General features: G+C 40.8%; 1 protein-coding gene across 3 annotated transcripts in view; it reads left to right on the top strand.

Annotated features, from left to right (window-relative positions):
- The first annotated feature begins 3,419 nt into the window (after positions 1 to 3,419).
- The window catches only part of tctn1 (tectonic family member 1), a 24,381-nt gene continuing 12,991 nt past the window's right edge, over positions 3,420 to 14,809 (top strand). For 2 of the 3 annotated variants that reach the window (XM_031877627.1, XM_031877625.1), the window contains exons 1-5: positions 8,456 to 8,747; positions 11,062 to 11,179; positions 12,749 to 12,882; positions 13,704 to 13,855; positions 13,966 to 14,068. In XM_031877627.1, coding sequence (XP_031733487.1) covers positions 8,456 to 8,747; positions 11,062 to 11,179; positions 12,749 to 12,882; positions 13,704 to 13,855; positions 13,966 to 14,068 — 799 coding nt within the window. Of the gene's footprint in view, positions 3,478 to 8,455; positions 8,748 to 11,061; positions 11,180 to 12,748; positions 12,883 to 13,703; positions 13,856 to 13,965; positions 14,069 to 14,809 lie in introns of those variants that run through there. The other variant, XM_031877628.1, reaches the window with a different exon arrangement.

Genomic DNA, 14,809 nt, shown 5'->3' with positions numbered 1-14,809 from the left:
TTGTATTACATCTAATTTTATCAATAATGTTTTAGACGCCGAACTATAAGCCACACAGCCATAGTCTATTACTGATCTTATCAACCCCTATATATAGCTTTCAAAGCAGCCCTTTCAGCTCCCCACTCTGTTCCCACCAAGCATCTCATTACATTCAACACCTTTTTACATTTATTAACCATTTTATCAATATGGACATTCCATGTGAGCCTAGCATCAAACCACATCCCTAAAAATTTGTACGAATCCGTCCTTTTCAGTTCCTTACCATATAAATACAATTTTGTACGAATCCGTCCTTTTCAGTTCCTTACCATATAAATACAATTTGACCTCTGTTCCAATGTTCTTTCTTGTAAAGAAAAGGGTATTTGTTTTTTCCACTGAAAATTTAAATCCCCATTCCAATGCCCACTGTTCCACTCTTTTGATTGTTTCCTGCATCTGTTTCACAACATATTCCACATTCCTACCTCTTTTCCACAGAGCCCCATCATCAGCAAATAAAGATCTTCCTATATTTTGTCCAACATTTTCATATACATCATCAATCATTATTGAGAACAATAACGGACTAATCACACTTCCTTGTGGTGTTCCATTTTCCACCATTTCTTCCAAAGTGAAGAGAGCATTAATTGCATCTTCCCTCTCTTCATCTGTTCCCAACAATTCTTTATTTGCTTCACTTGTTCTATGTCTTCCATTTAAACCCTCCTCTGACATATTACCAGAACTATGGAGCTCAATCAGTGCTTTCCAAAACTGGATACCCCCACTCCCGTTTTACTCCACTCATTTTCTTTATCGTCCCCCAAACTTGATTAATTGAAGTGCTTCTCCCTATTGTGTTACAAAATGATCTCCAATACTTCCTTTTAGTTTCTTTGATGGTTTTCCGTACTACTGCTTGCATTCTCTTGTACTACTCTTGTATTATGGGTATTTTTTAAAACCTTAAAAGCCTTATTCCATTTCTTTATTACCTCACTGCACTCATCATTCCACCATGGAACTAACTTCTGCCTCTTTGTACCGGTTTTCCTTAAAATTGTCTGATTGGCAGCTCCAATAATTGCATCTCTCACATTTTCATTAAATATTTCTATATCCTGTTCTCTATCTATTTCTTTAAACCTTGATTTACTAATTTCTCTAAATTTATCCCACTGAGCCTTTCCAAATACCCACCTTTCTGCTGTATCTTCTGACCCCACCCTGCTTCCTATTCCTACTCTACAGAAAATGGGGTAATGATCACTTCCAACAGTAGAATGCTTCCACACCTCCCACACACAAATACCTGCCAATGACCGTGATGCTATGGTCAGGTCTAAACTTGACTCATTACCTGACTTGTAATTCACTCTTGTGACACTCCCATCATTTAAACATACAAGTCCCAAGGAGTCCATCACCTCCTCTACTATCAACCCATTCCTATCAGTCTTTTCCCCTCCCCAGAGAGTGCTATGCGCATTAAAATCACCACACCAAATGACCCTTCTTCTGTCTAGTCCCTTTATTGCCTCTAATGCTTCCAATTTCAATCGTTGACATGGATTGTAAAAATTTACCACAACCAAATTTTCATCCCCTAACCACAGTTCAACAACTACATATTCTAGGTCTTTCCCTTTTTCTATTTCTCAATAAGAAATTCCTTGTCTAACAAAGGTAGCACATCCTCCCCCATTACCCCCTTCTCTATCCCTTCTTATGCACACATATCCCTGAATCACAAAATCTAAATTTGGTTTAAGCCATGTCTCTTCAACACATATTATATCTGGTTTATATTCTAACCCATTAAGAAACCCTTTAAACTCTTGGCCATTTGCCAACAGACTCCTTGCATTCCACTGTAGAATTAACATGATTAGTCCTGTGAACATGCTTCTTTGTTTAACTGTTCCTGTTTTTTAAGCTCCTCCTGAACTGCCATCCCAGTTATCCCATGAATATTTAAATATCTTGCTGCACTCTTTACTATTATTTCAATCTTCTCAGATCTCCCTTTTGCTTGGAATGTGCAGTTAACTACTTCCGCCATGAAATACACAAAGCTCTCCTTATTTACTGTCAGTATATTCCCATCTCCCCTTTGACTCTTTGCCACAAGTTGTTCATATGACTGTTGAGCCGGCTCCTTCCTTGATATATCCCCCCCCCCCCTCTCCACTCTACTCTACTCTACTCTCCCTCTGAACCTTCTTTGTTGCTTCTGCATAAGATATATTCATTTTCACTTTTAGTTGCTGCACTTCCACTGCCTTCTTTCTCACTTCACACCCACCATAGGCCACACTATGTGCACCCCGCAATTTGCACATTTGAGCTCTGTCCCGTCCTCACATTTCCCATACTCATGCTCCCCTCCACATTTTCCACACTTTTGTTTCCCTTTGCATGCTGCCGCAATATGTCCATATTTTTGGCATTTGAAACACCACAAAGGTGGTGGGACATAAGCTCTTACATTGTAACTCATATATCCCACAGTGACTTTAGCAGGCAACACCCTCTTGGAAATCCAGCAACACTGACAAACTATCAACCCTCTCTCCCCCTCTTCTTGCTTGCAGACGTTTAATCCCTATAATTTTATCCCCTCTTATACTTGATCTCAAATCCTCCACCTTTTCCTCCACTGGGATACCATATATAACGCCTCTCACAAAGGGCCCATCACTGGTCTTTTTAGTGTTCTCAACCACCATGTTGCACACTTTTTTCAACTTCATTGCTTTCTCTCTCTGCTCCTCATCCTTACATTTAATCAACAAGCCACCATCAACCAGCACCTTCGCCATCAAAATTTCGCCAACTTGGTGGCACCAAGTCAGTGCCACCGAACTAACTTTTCTAATATCATTCCTTTCCCTAAATCTCAAAATTACTTTGAATCCCTCATTCTCAACAATCTTCCTCCTCATCACCCTGCCTTCCTCTCTCCCTTCGAAACTACTACCAGATCCACTATTACGATTTCTAGATCGTTTATTTTTCCCTACTTCAGTCCAGTTATTGTACTCCATATCCTCACTCTCCCCTCCATCACTATTCCCTCCTATCCTTAGGTCAGTCACAGATTAGTTTATGCACAAACCGCTGATACTAATTCTACAAGCTCTCTGTCGTGAGTTACTTCCTCGTCCGCCGCGCACTGATGACGTCAACACTCTGTCTCGTCAGTTCCAGCCAAACCGGCATCCTCCGACCAAAAAAACCTTTCTTTCTCTCTCTCTCTCTCTCTCTCATGTTCCTAACAGGTGTCAATCAGTTGATTGGGTTCCACCTGTGGGGGCCGGTCGTGCTGCTTGGTGGGTTGCACCAACTGCCAATCGGCAGAGGGAGAGCCAAAGATAAAAGCAGGAAGCCTCAGAGTTCAGCTGGTCTTCGCTTCATATTGTTTTCTGTCGATGCTGAGAGTTGGCCTTCAGGTTAATGTTTGCGGCGAGAGGTTGCGGACAGTAGGTGAGTCTGGGGTACCCTGTACATTGGCAAACACGTAGTTGATTTTCTGTGTCTAGATACTCTAGGCTTATTGGTCGGTGCCCCATCTGTATTTGGTTTTGGTCGAGTAAATTTAGATAAGCTAGAGAAGCCATTTTGTTTGTTTGATTTCAGAGGTTAGTTAGTTAGGCCAAGTTTTGTTATATTGGTTTCAATTGTTTGGCATGACCACACTTGTCCATCCTCTCCCACTCTGTTAAGACTCACTCTTATTGAACTGTACGTGAGCAAAATAAATATTGTTTATAGTTCATGGTCTATTTGTTATCATTTGGGTTGTTTTTGTGTTAGTCCCTAATCCTCCCCTGGACCAATAGAAAAGGGACGTAACAGCACTCATGAAATGTAATTTTCTTATGGGATCAGCGGATCAATCTGTGTGACTTATGAAGCTAGTGGAAGTTGAACCGGGGACCTATTATTTGTCCAATCATTTTTCCCCACGTGCTTCATCTTATTTCATATCGAATGGATCTATTTTCAAGTGATTTTATCCAATCACAGCAATTCTCTTTTCCTTTATAGTTATCCCTTAATCATTCAATCAGTACGACTGTATATGTCTGCTCATTGGTCTCACAACAGTGAGTTGTTCTCTCTTTGAATAAAGCTGGATGAAAGTAAGATACCAGTAAACTTAGTATTCCTGTGTTTCACTGTCTTGTGCTGCCATCTTGTGGATAATTAAAACACTGCAAAAAAAAAAACAGAAATTGTAATATACTGTAGAAAATGAAGGCTGTATTCAAAAATACTGTGAGAGCTTTAGACCTAAAAATTCCTTACATGCGATCTTGGCCCTTGGCATAATTTCCAGCATCAGGCAGTCCACGCGGGATTAAAAACGTCTCGCTGTCGGATGCGCCGTCCGACAGTCGCGGACGTTCTCGGACGTGCAGGCCGGAGTCCCGCCGGCACCCCCAACGCGCTGCAGATTGCGAGGGCCCATTCATTGCTGCTCGCAGCTTTAATTTGTTGTGTTTTTATTCCTATGCCTCCAAGAGAACAAAAAATTAATGCCTTAAATAAAGCTTTATCATATATGATATGTCAATCATATATATTGACATATGATTACAGCAGTGGTGGGTCGTCAGGGCCAGCAAGGTCTTCTCTGCTGGCCTAGACAGAATCACAAATTTATAGCTATTTTATAATTTTTCATAAATACACTACATGTATTTTTTTTTTTCTCATTGCACAGCTAGTGTCTTTCTCAGTTGCTCTGCTTCCAGTACAGCTTGTTTAAAGTAGAGCTTTTATCGAATCAGATTTCACCTCTGTGTCTCTAGGTAAGAAGAGAGGCCCGAGGCCTGCAGACTCACAAGTGAATCCCTTTGCAGTTTAAGTGAATGGGGACGATATTGTTGATTGTCATAGTCTTCAACCAATCAGATCTTTAGTTTGACATGTTGGTCGTATTCTTTGACGTGCCGGAGCCTTCTAGCTGGCCTAGCCATACGTGATTGGTCAGTGGACTAGCGTGACATGTTGGGTGGTGACAATGCCAATATATGCTGCCTCTGCCGAGCGGACATTTTCAGCCCTCGAACGCATTAAAACGTATTCAAGAAATGCAACTGGGGAGACTCGACTGTCTTCACTGGCGTCCATGAATCGAGAAGGACTTCTTACTGGAACTAAAACCCACGGATGTACTGAACCGTGGGATTAAACTCTTTATTAACAAAGAAAGGAGGATGGATTTTGTCTTTAAATAGTGAACAGCAGCTTTGGTAAGTTAACTGCTTTTGTTTTTACATCTGCAGTAGCTTTAATATGCTGGTTTTATATATTATTATTTGTACAACTTGTTTTTATGAAGATGGATTTTTGTTTGGTTTTATGTGATAGGAACTATTGTTACAACCAATGTTGCTCTGGGGACATATTTAGCCAGTGCCAGTGTTGCCAACTTGGCGACTTTCTCGCTAAATCTGCCAACTTTCCAAACCCTCATGGCGACTTTTTTTGTTAAAAGCTACTAGCGACTTTTTCTGGTGTTGTTCGACTTTTCTGGTATTTTGACTCTGCTGTGAAAGCACGCACTGTCGTGAACGAGCCTCGCGCAGCAGCTGCAGTCAGAGCAGAAAGGAGACACACTCTTGGCGTATTCTCTTACGTTATATACAGTTATATTAATAGGTGTTGGCTTCATTTTTACACAAAACAAATAATAACCGTAGCTGTGTTTCAGCTGCAGGACAGCAGTGAAGGCCCAGGTATAAAATGCACGGCCCGCCACTGGATTACAGCTAGTAAATGTACCATTGTAATATCAAGACAAATTTAGACTAAACTCTATATTGACTTTCAAGTAATTACTTCAGAAGGATTTGTGTATACAATACTGTGAGTGAGGAATTTTAATTGTTAGGACAATATTTTCGGAAAGACAAATTCCATATTTTTTTTTTTTTTTTTTTTTTTTTTTTTTTTTTTTTTTTTTTTTTTATATATAAGAACCAAACCTGATCAACATCATTCACCGTGTGTTTTGATAGGGGCAGGAGTTTCTGAGGCTGACAGACTACATCAAACCTACAACATCCGTCACCTGGCTGAACTGTAACAACCCCTTTTCGGACAGCAGGTGGCAGTAATGTTTCATTCAAGGCCGTAACCCGTTAACAGAATAAACAAGAAGAACCATAGCAGCAAGTAACTCATCAAATTATAGACCAATTGCCCTAACATCACATATGTAAACTTATGGAATGCATGGTAAATGAAAGATTAATGTATTATTTAGAGAAACAAGAGATATTAGTAGGGTGTCAGAGTGGATTTAGGAAAGGTAGGGGAACCTTGGAATCAATTTTATGTCTAGAAGATAAGGTAAGAAAGGCACAGGTTAATAAACTGTGGCAGCAGTGTTTTTTGATGTAGAAAAGGCTTATGATATCCTATGGAGGGAAGGTCTTTTGATAAAAATGCATCTAATGGGAATCGGGGAAACTGTTTAATTGGATAATGGACTTTTTGAATAAAAGAGCTATCCAGGTAAAAGTAGGAGCTGAAAGGTCAAGGAAATACGAGGTAGACAATGGGGCTCCACAAGGGACTGTGGTAAGTCCTATATTATTCTCCATTGCAATAAATGACATCTTTGCAATGGTCTCACCAGATATGGGAAGGTCATTATTTGCAGATGATGGGGCCTTATGGAAAAAATTAAGAAACTTGGAACATATTGTTCAAAAACTGCAAGAAGGGATAAAACAAGTTGCAATCTGGGGAATTAAATTCTCACCGGAAAAACAAAAGTTATGTTCTTTACGAGACAGAGAACTAAGGGAAACTTTCAGCTGAATCTGTATGAAAACAAGTTAGAAATAGTAGTTATTTCGTCTTTTAGGAGTACACTTTGACAGCAGATTAGCATGGAAAGACCACATTAAAAATGTTGGTGATAAGTGTAAAAAAAGTTATAAATGTAATGAGATGTCTGGTAGGGTTGGACTGGGGAGCAGAGGTTGCATCCCTGATACACATTTACAAAGCTCTAATTAAATCGAGATTAGATTATAGTAGTATAGCATATGGTTCAGCAGCAGAAACCACACTAAAACAGTTAGATGCTATCCAGAGCAGGGCCCTCAGGATTTGTATAGGTGCAGTAAAGAACATCACCTGTGTGCGCCATCCAAGTAGAGACAGGAGAAATGCCATTGTGTCTTCGCAGAAAACTGTTGGTTAATTATTGGATAAATCTGAGGGGTCATGAAGATAAAAACGTATCACAGGCATGTTGGGAAAGACATAAAGTACCAAAGACACGTTTTGGCTGGATAGGAGAAGCAACAGCAAGAAGCCTAGGTGTCTCTGATATAGAGCTTTGCCCTACTGTCGTTAGGCCAATAATTCCTGTGTGGATGCTCAAAGAACCAGAGGTGGACATGGAGTTGCTGCAAATTAAGGTAAGATGTAAAAATACTGATTGAGTGAGTTCTATGAGTACACAGCTAAAATATACCCAGAGCATGTGCATGTTTTTACCGATGGATCAAAAGATCCAGCTACAGAACAGTACAGGATCTGCTGTTGCAGTTCCTAGTCACAAATTTGAAATATTTAACTGCACTTCGAATTTTTTTGCTGTGTATACAATTTTTTTTTGGCCCTAGAGTCGGTTGAACAACACAGACCAGGCAAAGTCCTTATTTGCAGTGACTCCATGTCTGCACTCGTTAGTCTGAAGTCGGGTATGTCCAATACTCGACAAGATCTGTTACTAAAAATGTCAAATCACTCTAGAGCAATAGAACGAGGCACTGAAGTTATATTTATATGGATACTGGCCCATGTACTGTAGGTATCAGAGGAAATGAAAAACTGGACAAACTAGCCAAACAAGCACTAAAGGAAAACAAAGTAGACGTATGTATCAAGTTATCCAAAGCAGAGGGAAAGGGCATCATCAGGAAAAATATCAAAGTATGGCAACATTGGGACCAGGAGACGAGGGGGAGACACCTACATTCAATTCAGAGTAAAGTGAACTGTAAGATACAGGGGAGGAAACGGGAGAGAAGAGGTTACAATATTAAGAATAGGGCACAGCAGTCTACGCAGCACACTACACATGATAAGCATCCAACCGGTCTCTGTGAGCACTGCCAGGCACCAGAAACTGTACAACATGTTATCACCTCCTGTATTAGACACAGCTCAGAAAGGAGGGGCATGCTGGGAGAAATGCAAAGACTAGGGATGAGAGGAAGAGAGATGAATAATATAAGAGTGGGGATCTAGTAATCTGGGAAGAAGGTGCTTTACAAACTTTTTGCGAGCAACGGGTCTGATGGGGAAAGTTAGTAGTTGGAAACATAGGAACTGACTGAAACCGGAAGATGGCAGTAATGCAACAAAAAGGATGCAAGCTGCCATTAAACACCACAGAGGAAGAAGAAGAACCATAGCAACGATTTAAACAAAGATGGCGGTGTCAGCCGCTGTGTTATGGTCCACTTCAAACCTTTGTTTGTTTCTCTTATATTCTGCCGTAACTACACACGAAAATACAACAAGCTACAGCTTGAATACGACATATTGTGACCAGAACGTAACAAATAATGTTACGGACAATTATACAACCACACAGCCTACAGACTTTGACTCGACAACCCCAACAACACCGAGATACAGCAGAACAGAGGAGCCCATTCAGCCGACATTGCCCGCTGAGCCCCTGCCCGTCTCCGGCCGCCTGCTCACTCCTGTCACTAAAGGTAATCTGTGGCTAGACCGCACTGCACTCCTCAATTATTAGTATTACGTTACGTAAAATAGCTAACGTTAGCAAGCGTACACCATGTTCTACACGTGTTGTGGAAGTATTTGTAGGGCCACTTAACGTTAACTTTCTTTTTACGTATCAAAATGAACGGTGTAGTTTAAATTAAATCAAATAAATGTGTCCGGCTGATATCAAAAAGACAACTTTGAACTGAGATGTTTTTAAATGGAGTTTGGTGTAAGGGTGTAAAATACCACAAATAGACTTACATTTTTATTGTTTGCATATGTATGTAAATAAAATGTATTATTATATCATTTCGAATTTCTGACTGAAGAATAAGAAAAAACATGCACATTATACACACCCATGCATACAGATATCGACATGTTCCTGTAATCTATTATTTCCAGTTACTTTAAGAGCTCTCTAGAAAGCGGTGTTCCAGTGTATGTGTCTAGGGCTTTTATCCTGAAAGATAAAACTGAAGGAGGGGAAAAAAGGTTTTACTGGTGAGTGTAAAGGAGATAAAGTTGTTGCCATCTTGGTGCAGACTACGGAGCCCCGTATTATTTCATAACTATTATAAAGTATAGGCGCAACATGACCCTCTGCTACAGAGGTGGCAGCGGTGGGATATTGGAGCTGGATCCTTTCAACTGGGTCATTCAACACAAGGATGGACAACAGCATACTCATGCACTTTCACATGATGGGACTGGACTGAAAGAACTGCAACAGGCCGATCCAGATATTGATACGTGTTGGATTGGAGGGATTCTCGACCACCTCGGGAGCAGATGAGAGGCAGCTCTAGGTGGCTGCGGTAGTTATGGACTGAATAGCCTTCTGTGGTGAATGACCTACTCTGCCGGAGAGTGACTTCCTCCCTCACAAGGGGTGCTCAGTATCAGGTGGTCGTGCCCTCATTGCTTGTCCCTGATATGCTGCAGCATCTTCCTGGAGGCCCTGTGTCGGCGCATTTCTCAGCGGAACGAGAGTGGGAACGAGTCAGACGCAGAGCCCCTGTGCCTAAGCACCGGGCACCAATGGACGGGGGTCCCAAGCAACACGACCGTTCCAGAGAGTGGCAATGGATATTGTTGAATTACCAGTGACTTCTAACGGCAACAGATATGTGTTAGTAGTGGAAGACTACTTTTCCAAGTTTGTAAACCTGTATGCTCTTCCTAATCAAACGGCCCAATCAGTAGCACAGTGTCTGTTTGAGGATTACGTGCTGGTACATGGCGTTCCAGAAGTGGTTCACAGTGACCAGGGCCAGCAGTGTTTTCTTAAGGGATTAAGAGAATACTCACGCTGTATAATCCCAAATCAGACGGCATGGTCCAAAGATTTAATCAGACTCTCATTGATCAACTGGCCGGAGCAGGTTCTTCATTATGATAGACTGAAACCTTGCACTTTGCTACGGCCTGCTGGTTCTTCAAGTAGCCTCCCTGCTTCTCCTCACCAAGCTCCTTCGCTGCAGGACGAGGGGTCGCCAGTGAAGCACAACAGACTGTCGTGTTCTAAGAGTTGTGAGACAACCAGCATATTTAAAGGACTTTGCCACTTGTCACTAATTGATTTGTGAATGTGTGAATAGGTCTGTCAACATGTTTTCTTCACTGTAGCAGCACATGCTTTGTGTGTCCAAACGCTATGGTGTATGTCTGTCTATTGGGGCATATTATCTGGAGGCTGTGCAGTTGGGTGATGGGAGCATGTATAATGTTGTCTACTGTTACATTTTGTGTTGACATGTTGTTACTGGGGTTTGGAAAATTTGTTTGTTGCGTTTAGAAACTGTTTCTTTCTGGAGGAGGGGAGGTATGTAGGCTATTATGGGGCTTTTATTGTGAAGGATAAAACTGAAGAGGAAAAGGTTCTACTGGTATTTGTGAAGGAAATAAAGTTGTTGCCATCGTGGTGCAGACTACGGAGCCCCATCTCATTACTATTATAAAGTATAGGTGCAATATAACCCTCGGCTACACTTCTAAGTACGCAAACAATATGTAAACATTACAATTATAAATGCACAAACGCATATAGACAATACGCTTTTGAAAATAATAACTAATTGTGTATAACATAGCTGCTTATTAAAATATCCACGTGCACACGCAAACATGCCGTAGATGTACTGGGACATATCCTGCATAGCTTTACACAATGCTGATGCATTTAAGTCCTTGTAATGTATATTCTTGCAGTAAAAAGCACACCCACACGAAGGTGGATAAACTTTGCTTTGTTGTGAGAATGCCTTTGTCTAACCTGAGCATTGCTGTGTGTTTCAGTTGGCAGCTTGTGTCCCTGTGACAAGCACAAGGATGTGTGTGACATCAACTGTTGCTGTGACAGAGCATGTAGTGAGGAGGTTGCGCTGTTCACCGGCTGCTCAGTGGACACTGTCAGGCAAGTCTCCCACCTGGTCCAAAGGGAGAAGTGGGGGTTGTTGCTTACTAGCCTGTTGTGTCTTTCGTCATTTTCAGTCACAATGATTCATTAGTATCATGGACCTGCAAAGGGTTGGCACTGTAACAAAGCAGAAAACAGATTTCATTTACTGTCAATATTAAAAATACATTTTTCAAACAATGGCCAAACATGGAAAAATGAAGGCCAGATGTTAATAAAGTCCAGATAAAAACATTTGGGAGGAGTAGAATTACAGTACTCTAACAGCTCACATAGTAAATTCAGTGGGATGTACATTTCCACACAGTACAACAAAACAGTCATGTCATACTTGCCACTCTACTGCTCCGAGTTTTCCTTTTGAACAGAAATAGTTTTTTTGTTTTTTTTTTTGTTTTTTATTCACTTCTTAATTTAAATCACTTAACGCTTAAGTTTTTAGGTTCGTGACAAGTGGTGTTTAAGTCAGTCAATGCAACTCAACTACATTTCAAATTAAAAGCCTAGAAGGTAAGGGAGGCCTTTAGCCCTTTGAGACCCTAGGCTTTGAATATGAAATATCAGTGCAGGAAGTGTTGTTTCAGTGACACTAGCTTAACATGGATGGAATGAGACAAAATGGAAGTGACTGGAATTAATAACTGAATGAAAACAATATTTCCAAGAAAGTGAGAGCAGCAGATTGGTGATTTGAGTTTGTTTGAAAATGTACATTATGTGGAATTTAATCAAGACAAAAAGGTAAATACAATAAAATATGAGAAATAAAGGCATGCTGCTTCAGATGGTCTAGTCCTCCCTGCAATACATGAAACCCAGGAGTTCTCCTCAGAATTGTAGAGATGGTTTTTAGAAACGATCTCTGTAACTGACCATGATGCAAAGCTGGTGATTAAAATCTTTTTAGGTCCAATCACCTTTTAGGCAGACCTTTAACCCAGAAGGCCACTGGGCCAGATGGTATCTCTGCATTTACTCTGCCCCATCTTTGGATACGTACACCACCCTCCGGAAGAAATCAGTAATTTTGCACAGACAATGCTATTAATAACATCACACACCTGGTGACTCAACATCTGGAAGACCCCAAAGCGTATGTACTCCTACTGTTTGTTGATTTTAGCTCAACTATTAATAGACTACAGCCTCACATATTGATTCAGAAATTGAAACAGGTGGATGTTATTTCTTTAGGATATTTTTCTTTTTTACCCAATCGTACCCAGCGTGTTAGGTTTAACAATGTAACCTCATATCCCAGATTATTCAGCACTGGTGCCCCTCAGAGTTGTGTCTGCACCCTAGTCCTCTTCACAGTACACTAATGACTGCACTAGAATCCACCCTGAAAACTATATCATCAAGTTCTTAGCAGCAGTTCATCAGTTTACCACTCTGAAATAGAGAGATGTATGCAATGAATGGTGAATGAGGAGATGGTAATTGACCCTTTGGCAGTGGGCGATCTTAGGCCGGTGGTTATTCACAATAGATAAGCAATGTAACATCTGTCTACACACAATATATGTTCTGGATCATCATTGGTGTTTCTTTTTTTGTTTGTAGTGGGAAAAAGCAGCTGTGCAGCAATGATGTAGCGACTTACTCTTTAGGGAGCACGATTGATGGCTACTCAGAGCTACAGTCATCTGTTCGGAAGGAGACTAATTACGACGTCTTCTGCATTCAGTCACAGAACCGTAAGTCATGAATGGTCCTTCATTTGGATTTGAAATTAACTATGAATAAAGTATTTTTAAGAAAATATCAATTATTACTTGGTCTGACACCAATCTTTTAATCACTGGATTTAAATGAACATAAAGTGATGACTGCCGGCATGCCCCCAGTTTGGAGAAACAGGAGTAACAAGTACAGGAGTTAACTAATGTACAGCTTGGGACAGATGCAGGAGCCAAATATATTTTAGACACCTTAAGAAAATCAACATCAATTTGTGTGTACGCTGTATTTAGAATATTTCACCTTGACTGAAGCCGTTATCTGTGCTCTCTTTAAAGCCGCAAGACTCCATTGACAAAAATAGTAGTTTTACCTTAAAGAACATGGGAGGTCTTGTTCTGCCTCAGTCGGTTAGTTTGTGTTATTGTGCGACTTTCGTATTTAAAAAGTGATAGCTTGGATTTACCAAAATCACACAGTAACGCAAACAAACGCACTGATTGATGCGGCAGTAGACGAGCAACTTCCGTGTTCTGCTGGTTAAATGTTTTTCTCAATGGAGTCAGTTAGCTTTGAAGAGAGCACAGATGGATATAATGCCGTCGGAAAGGACGGTGCTCAAGATAATAAACTGACCTTAACCACACTCAAAATCCAAACCATCCCTTTTATGCAGAATTGAAAGGATAAGGCGGGTGTCATTTTTTTGTTTTTATTTGAATGAATGTATATTATGCAGAATATAATTGTATGGCTACTTGTAGGTAAAGTATGCAGCTATGTAACAAATTACCTTACTCCAAGTTTGTCTCATTTACTGACAATATGTTCTGTCTAGGTGTTGATGGATTATCTCACCCCTCTCCTGCTCTTCCAACTGACAGCAACTTTGACTCACTCGTCAAAGAATTCACCAGCTTTATATTTGGCTCAGAGGAGAACGGTGGTCCGGTGACCCCTGCAGAGCTCCAGGCCTTGTCTGGATACCAGGCAAATCTCTGTTTTGAACGGTTATTCCGTCTCCGTTTGTCTCAAATTGATTATTTGTAATTATCGCGAAAGAGCAATGTTCATTCTCTGCTGATGGTTTATGGTTTCAGTGGGGAGATGTGATGGTGACAGCGGGAGAGAGTGGACAGAGAGGGATGTTCTGGCTGCCAGCTCCTTGTGTCACTGCGGACTGTGTGGACACCAGTCCTGCAGGTAACTGCAAGGGACAGTGCTACTTTTGCTAAAGTGTTGCAACTGTGTGATAATTATGGGATGATGAATGATGAATGCTAAAAAGTAGTGTTACTGTAGTAGAGTAGTCATTAAGTCAGAAAACTGACTCAGCAATATTTGTAACACAGCAACATCTATCAAAAATTTGAAAAATATGTCAATTCTGTCAGATTATCAGACTAATGAGGGTTTCATATCAGAGACCCGGCCCAGATGTGAGTACACTTGACCCCATAGTCCAGTTTGTTTGATTAGTGTGAACACTGTCGACCGATCCTTCCCGAGTACAGTTTGTGTGTATTTGAATAAGAGTTTGCATCAGTTTTAAAAACCCAACTGTACCAAAACTAGGAAGTGGACTGCTATTTCACGCAAGTTATTTAATTGCTGTGAAAATCAAGGCCACAGAGAGAAAAATGTGACGGGAGTGAAAAAACTGCTTTGGGGCTTTTAATTTGAAATGGGGTGGTGAGAGGGGAAAATCCTCTAAAAATATCTAAGACCTGAATGACTGTAAGATAGGGAGAGAGACAGACAGTTAGATGAGTGAGACGGGCAGAAAGGAGGTCTAATGATCTTTCCTTGAATATCATGTGTGGATGTGTGTATATGTGTGTAGAGAGAGGCAGACAGACAGACAGGAGGTTTAACAATGCCTTTGATTGAATATCGTGTGTGTGTGTGTGTGTGTGTGTGTGTGTGTGTGTGTGTGTGTGTGTG

Source organism: Anarrhichthys ocellatus, unplaced genomic scaffold (genome assembly GCF_004355925.1).
Source record: "Anarrhichthys ocellatus isolate YVR2014 unplaced genomic scaffold, GSC_Weel_1.0 scaffold142, whole genome shotgun sequence".
Taxonomy (NCBI): Eukaryota; Metazoa; Chordata; class Actinopteri; order Perciformes; family Anarhichadidae; genus Anarrhichthys; species Anarrhichthys ocellatus.
This window is presented reverse-complemented; position numbering and strand designations above follow the sequence as displayed.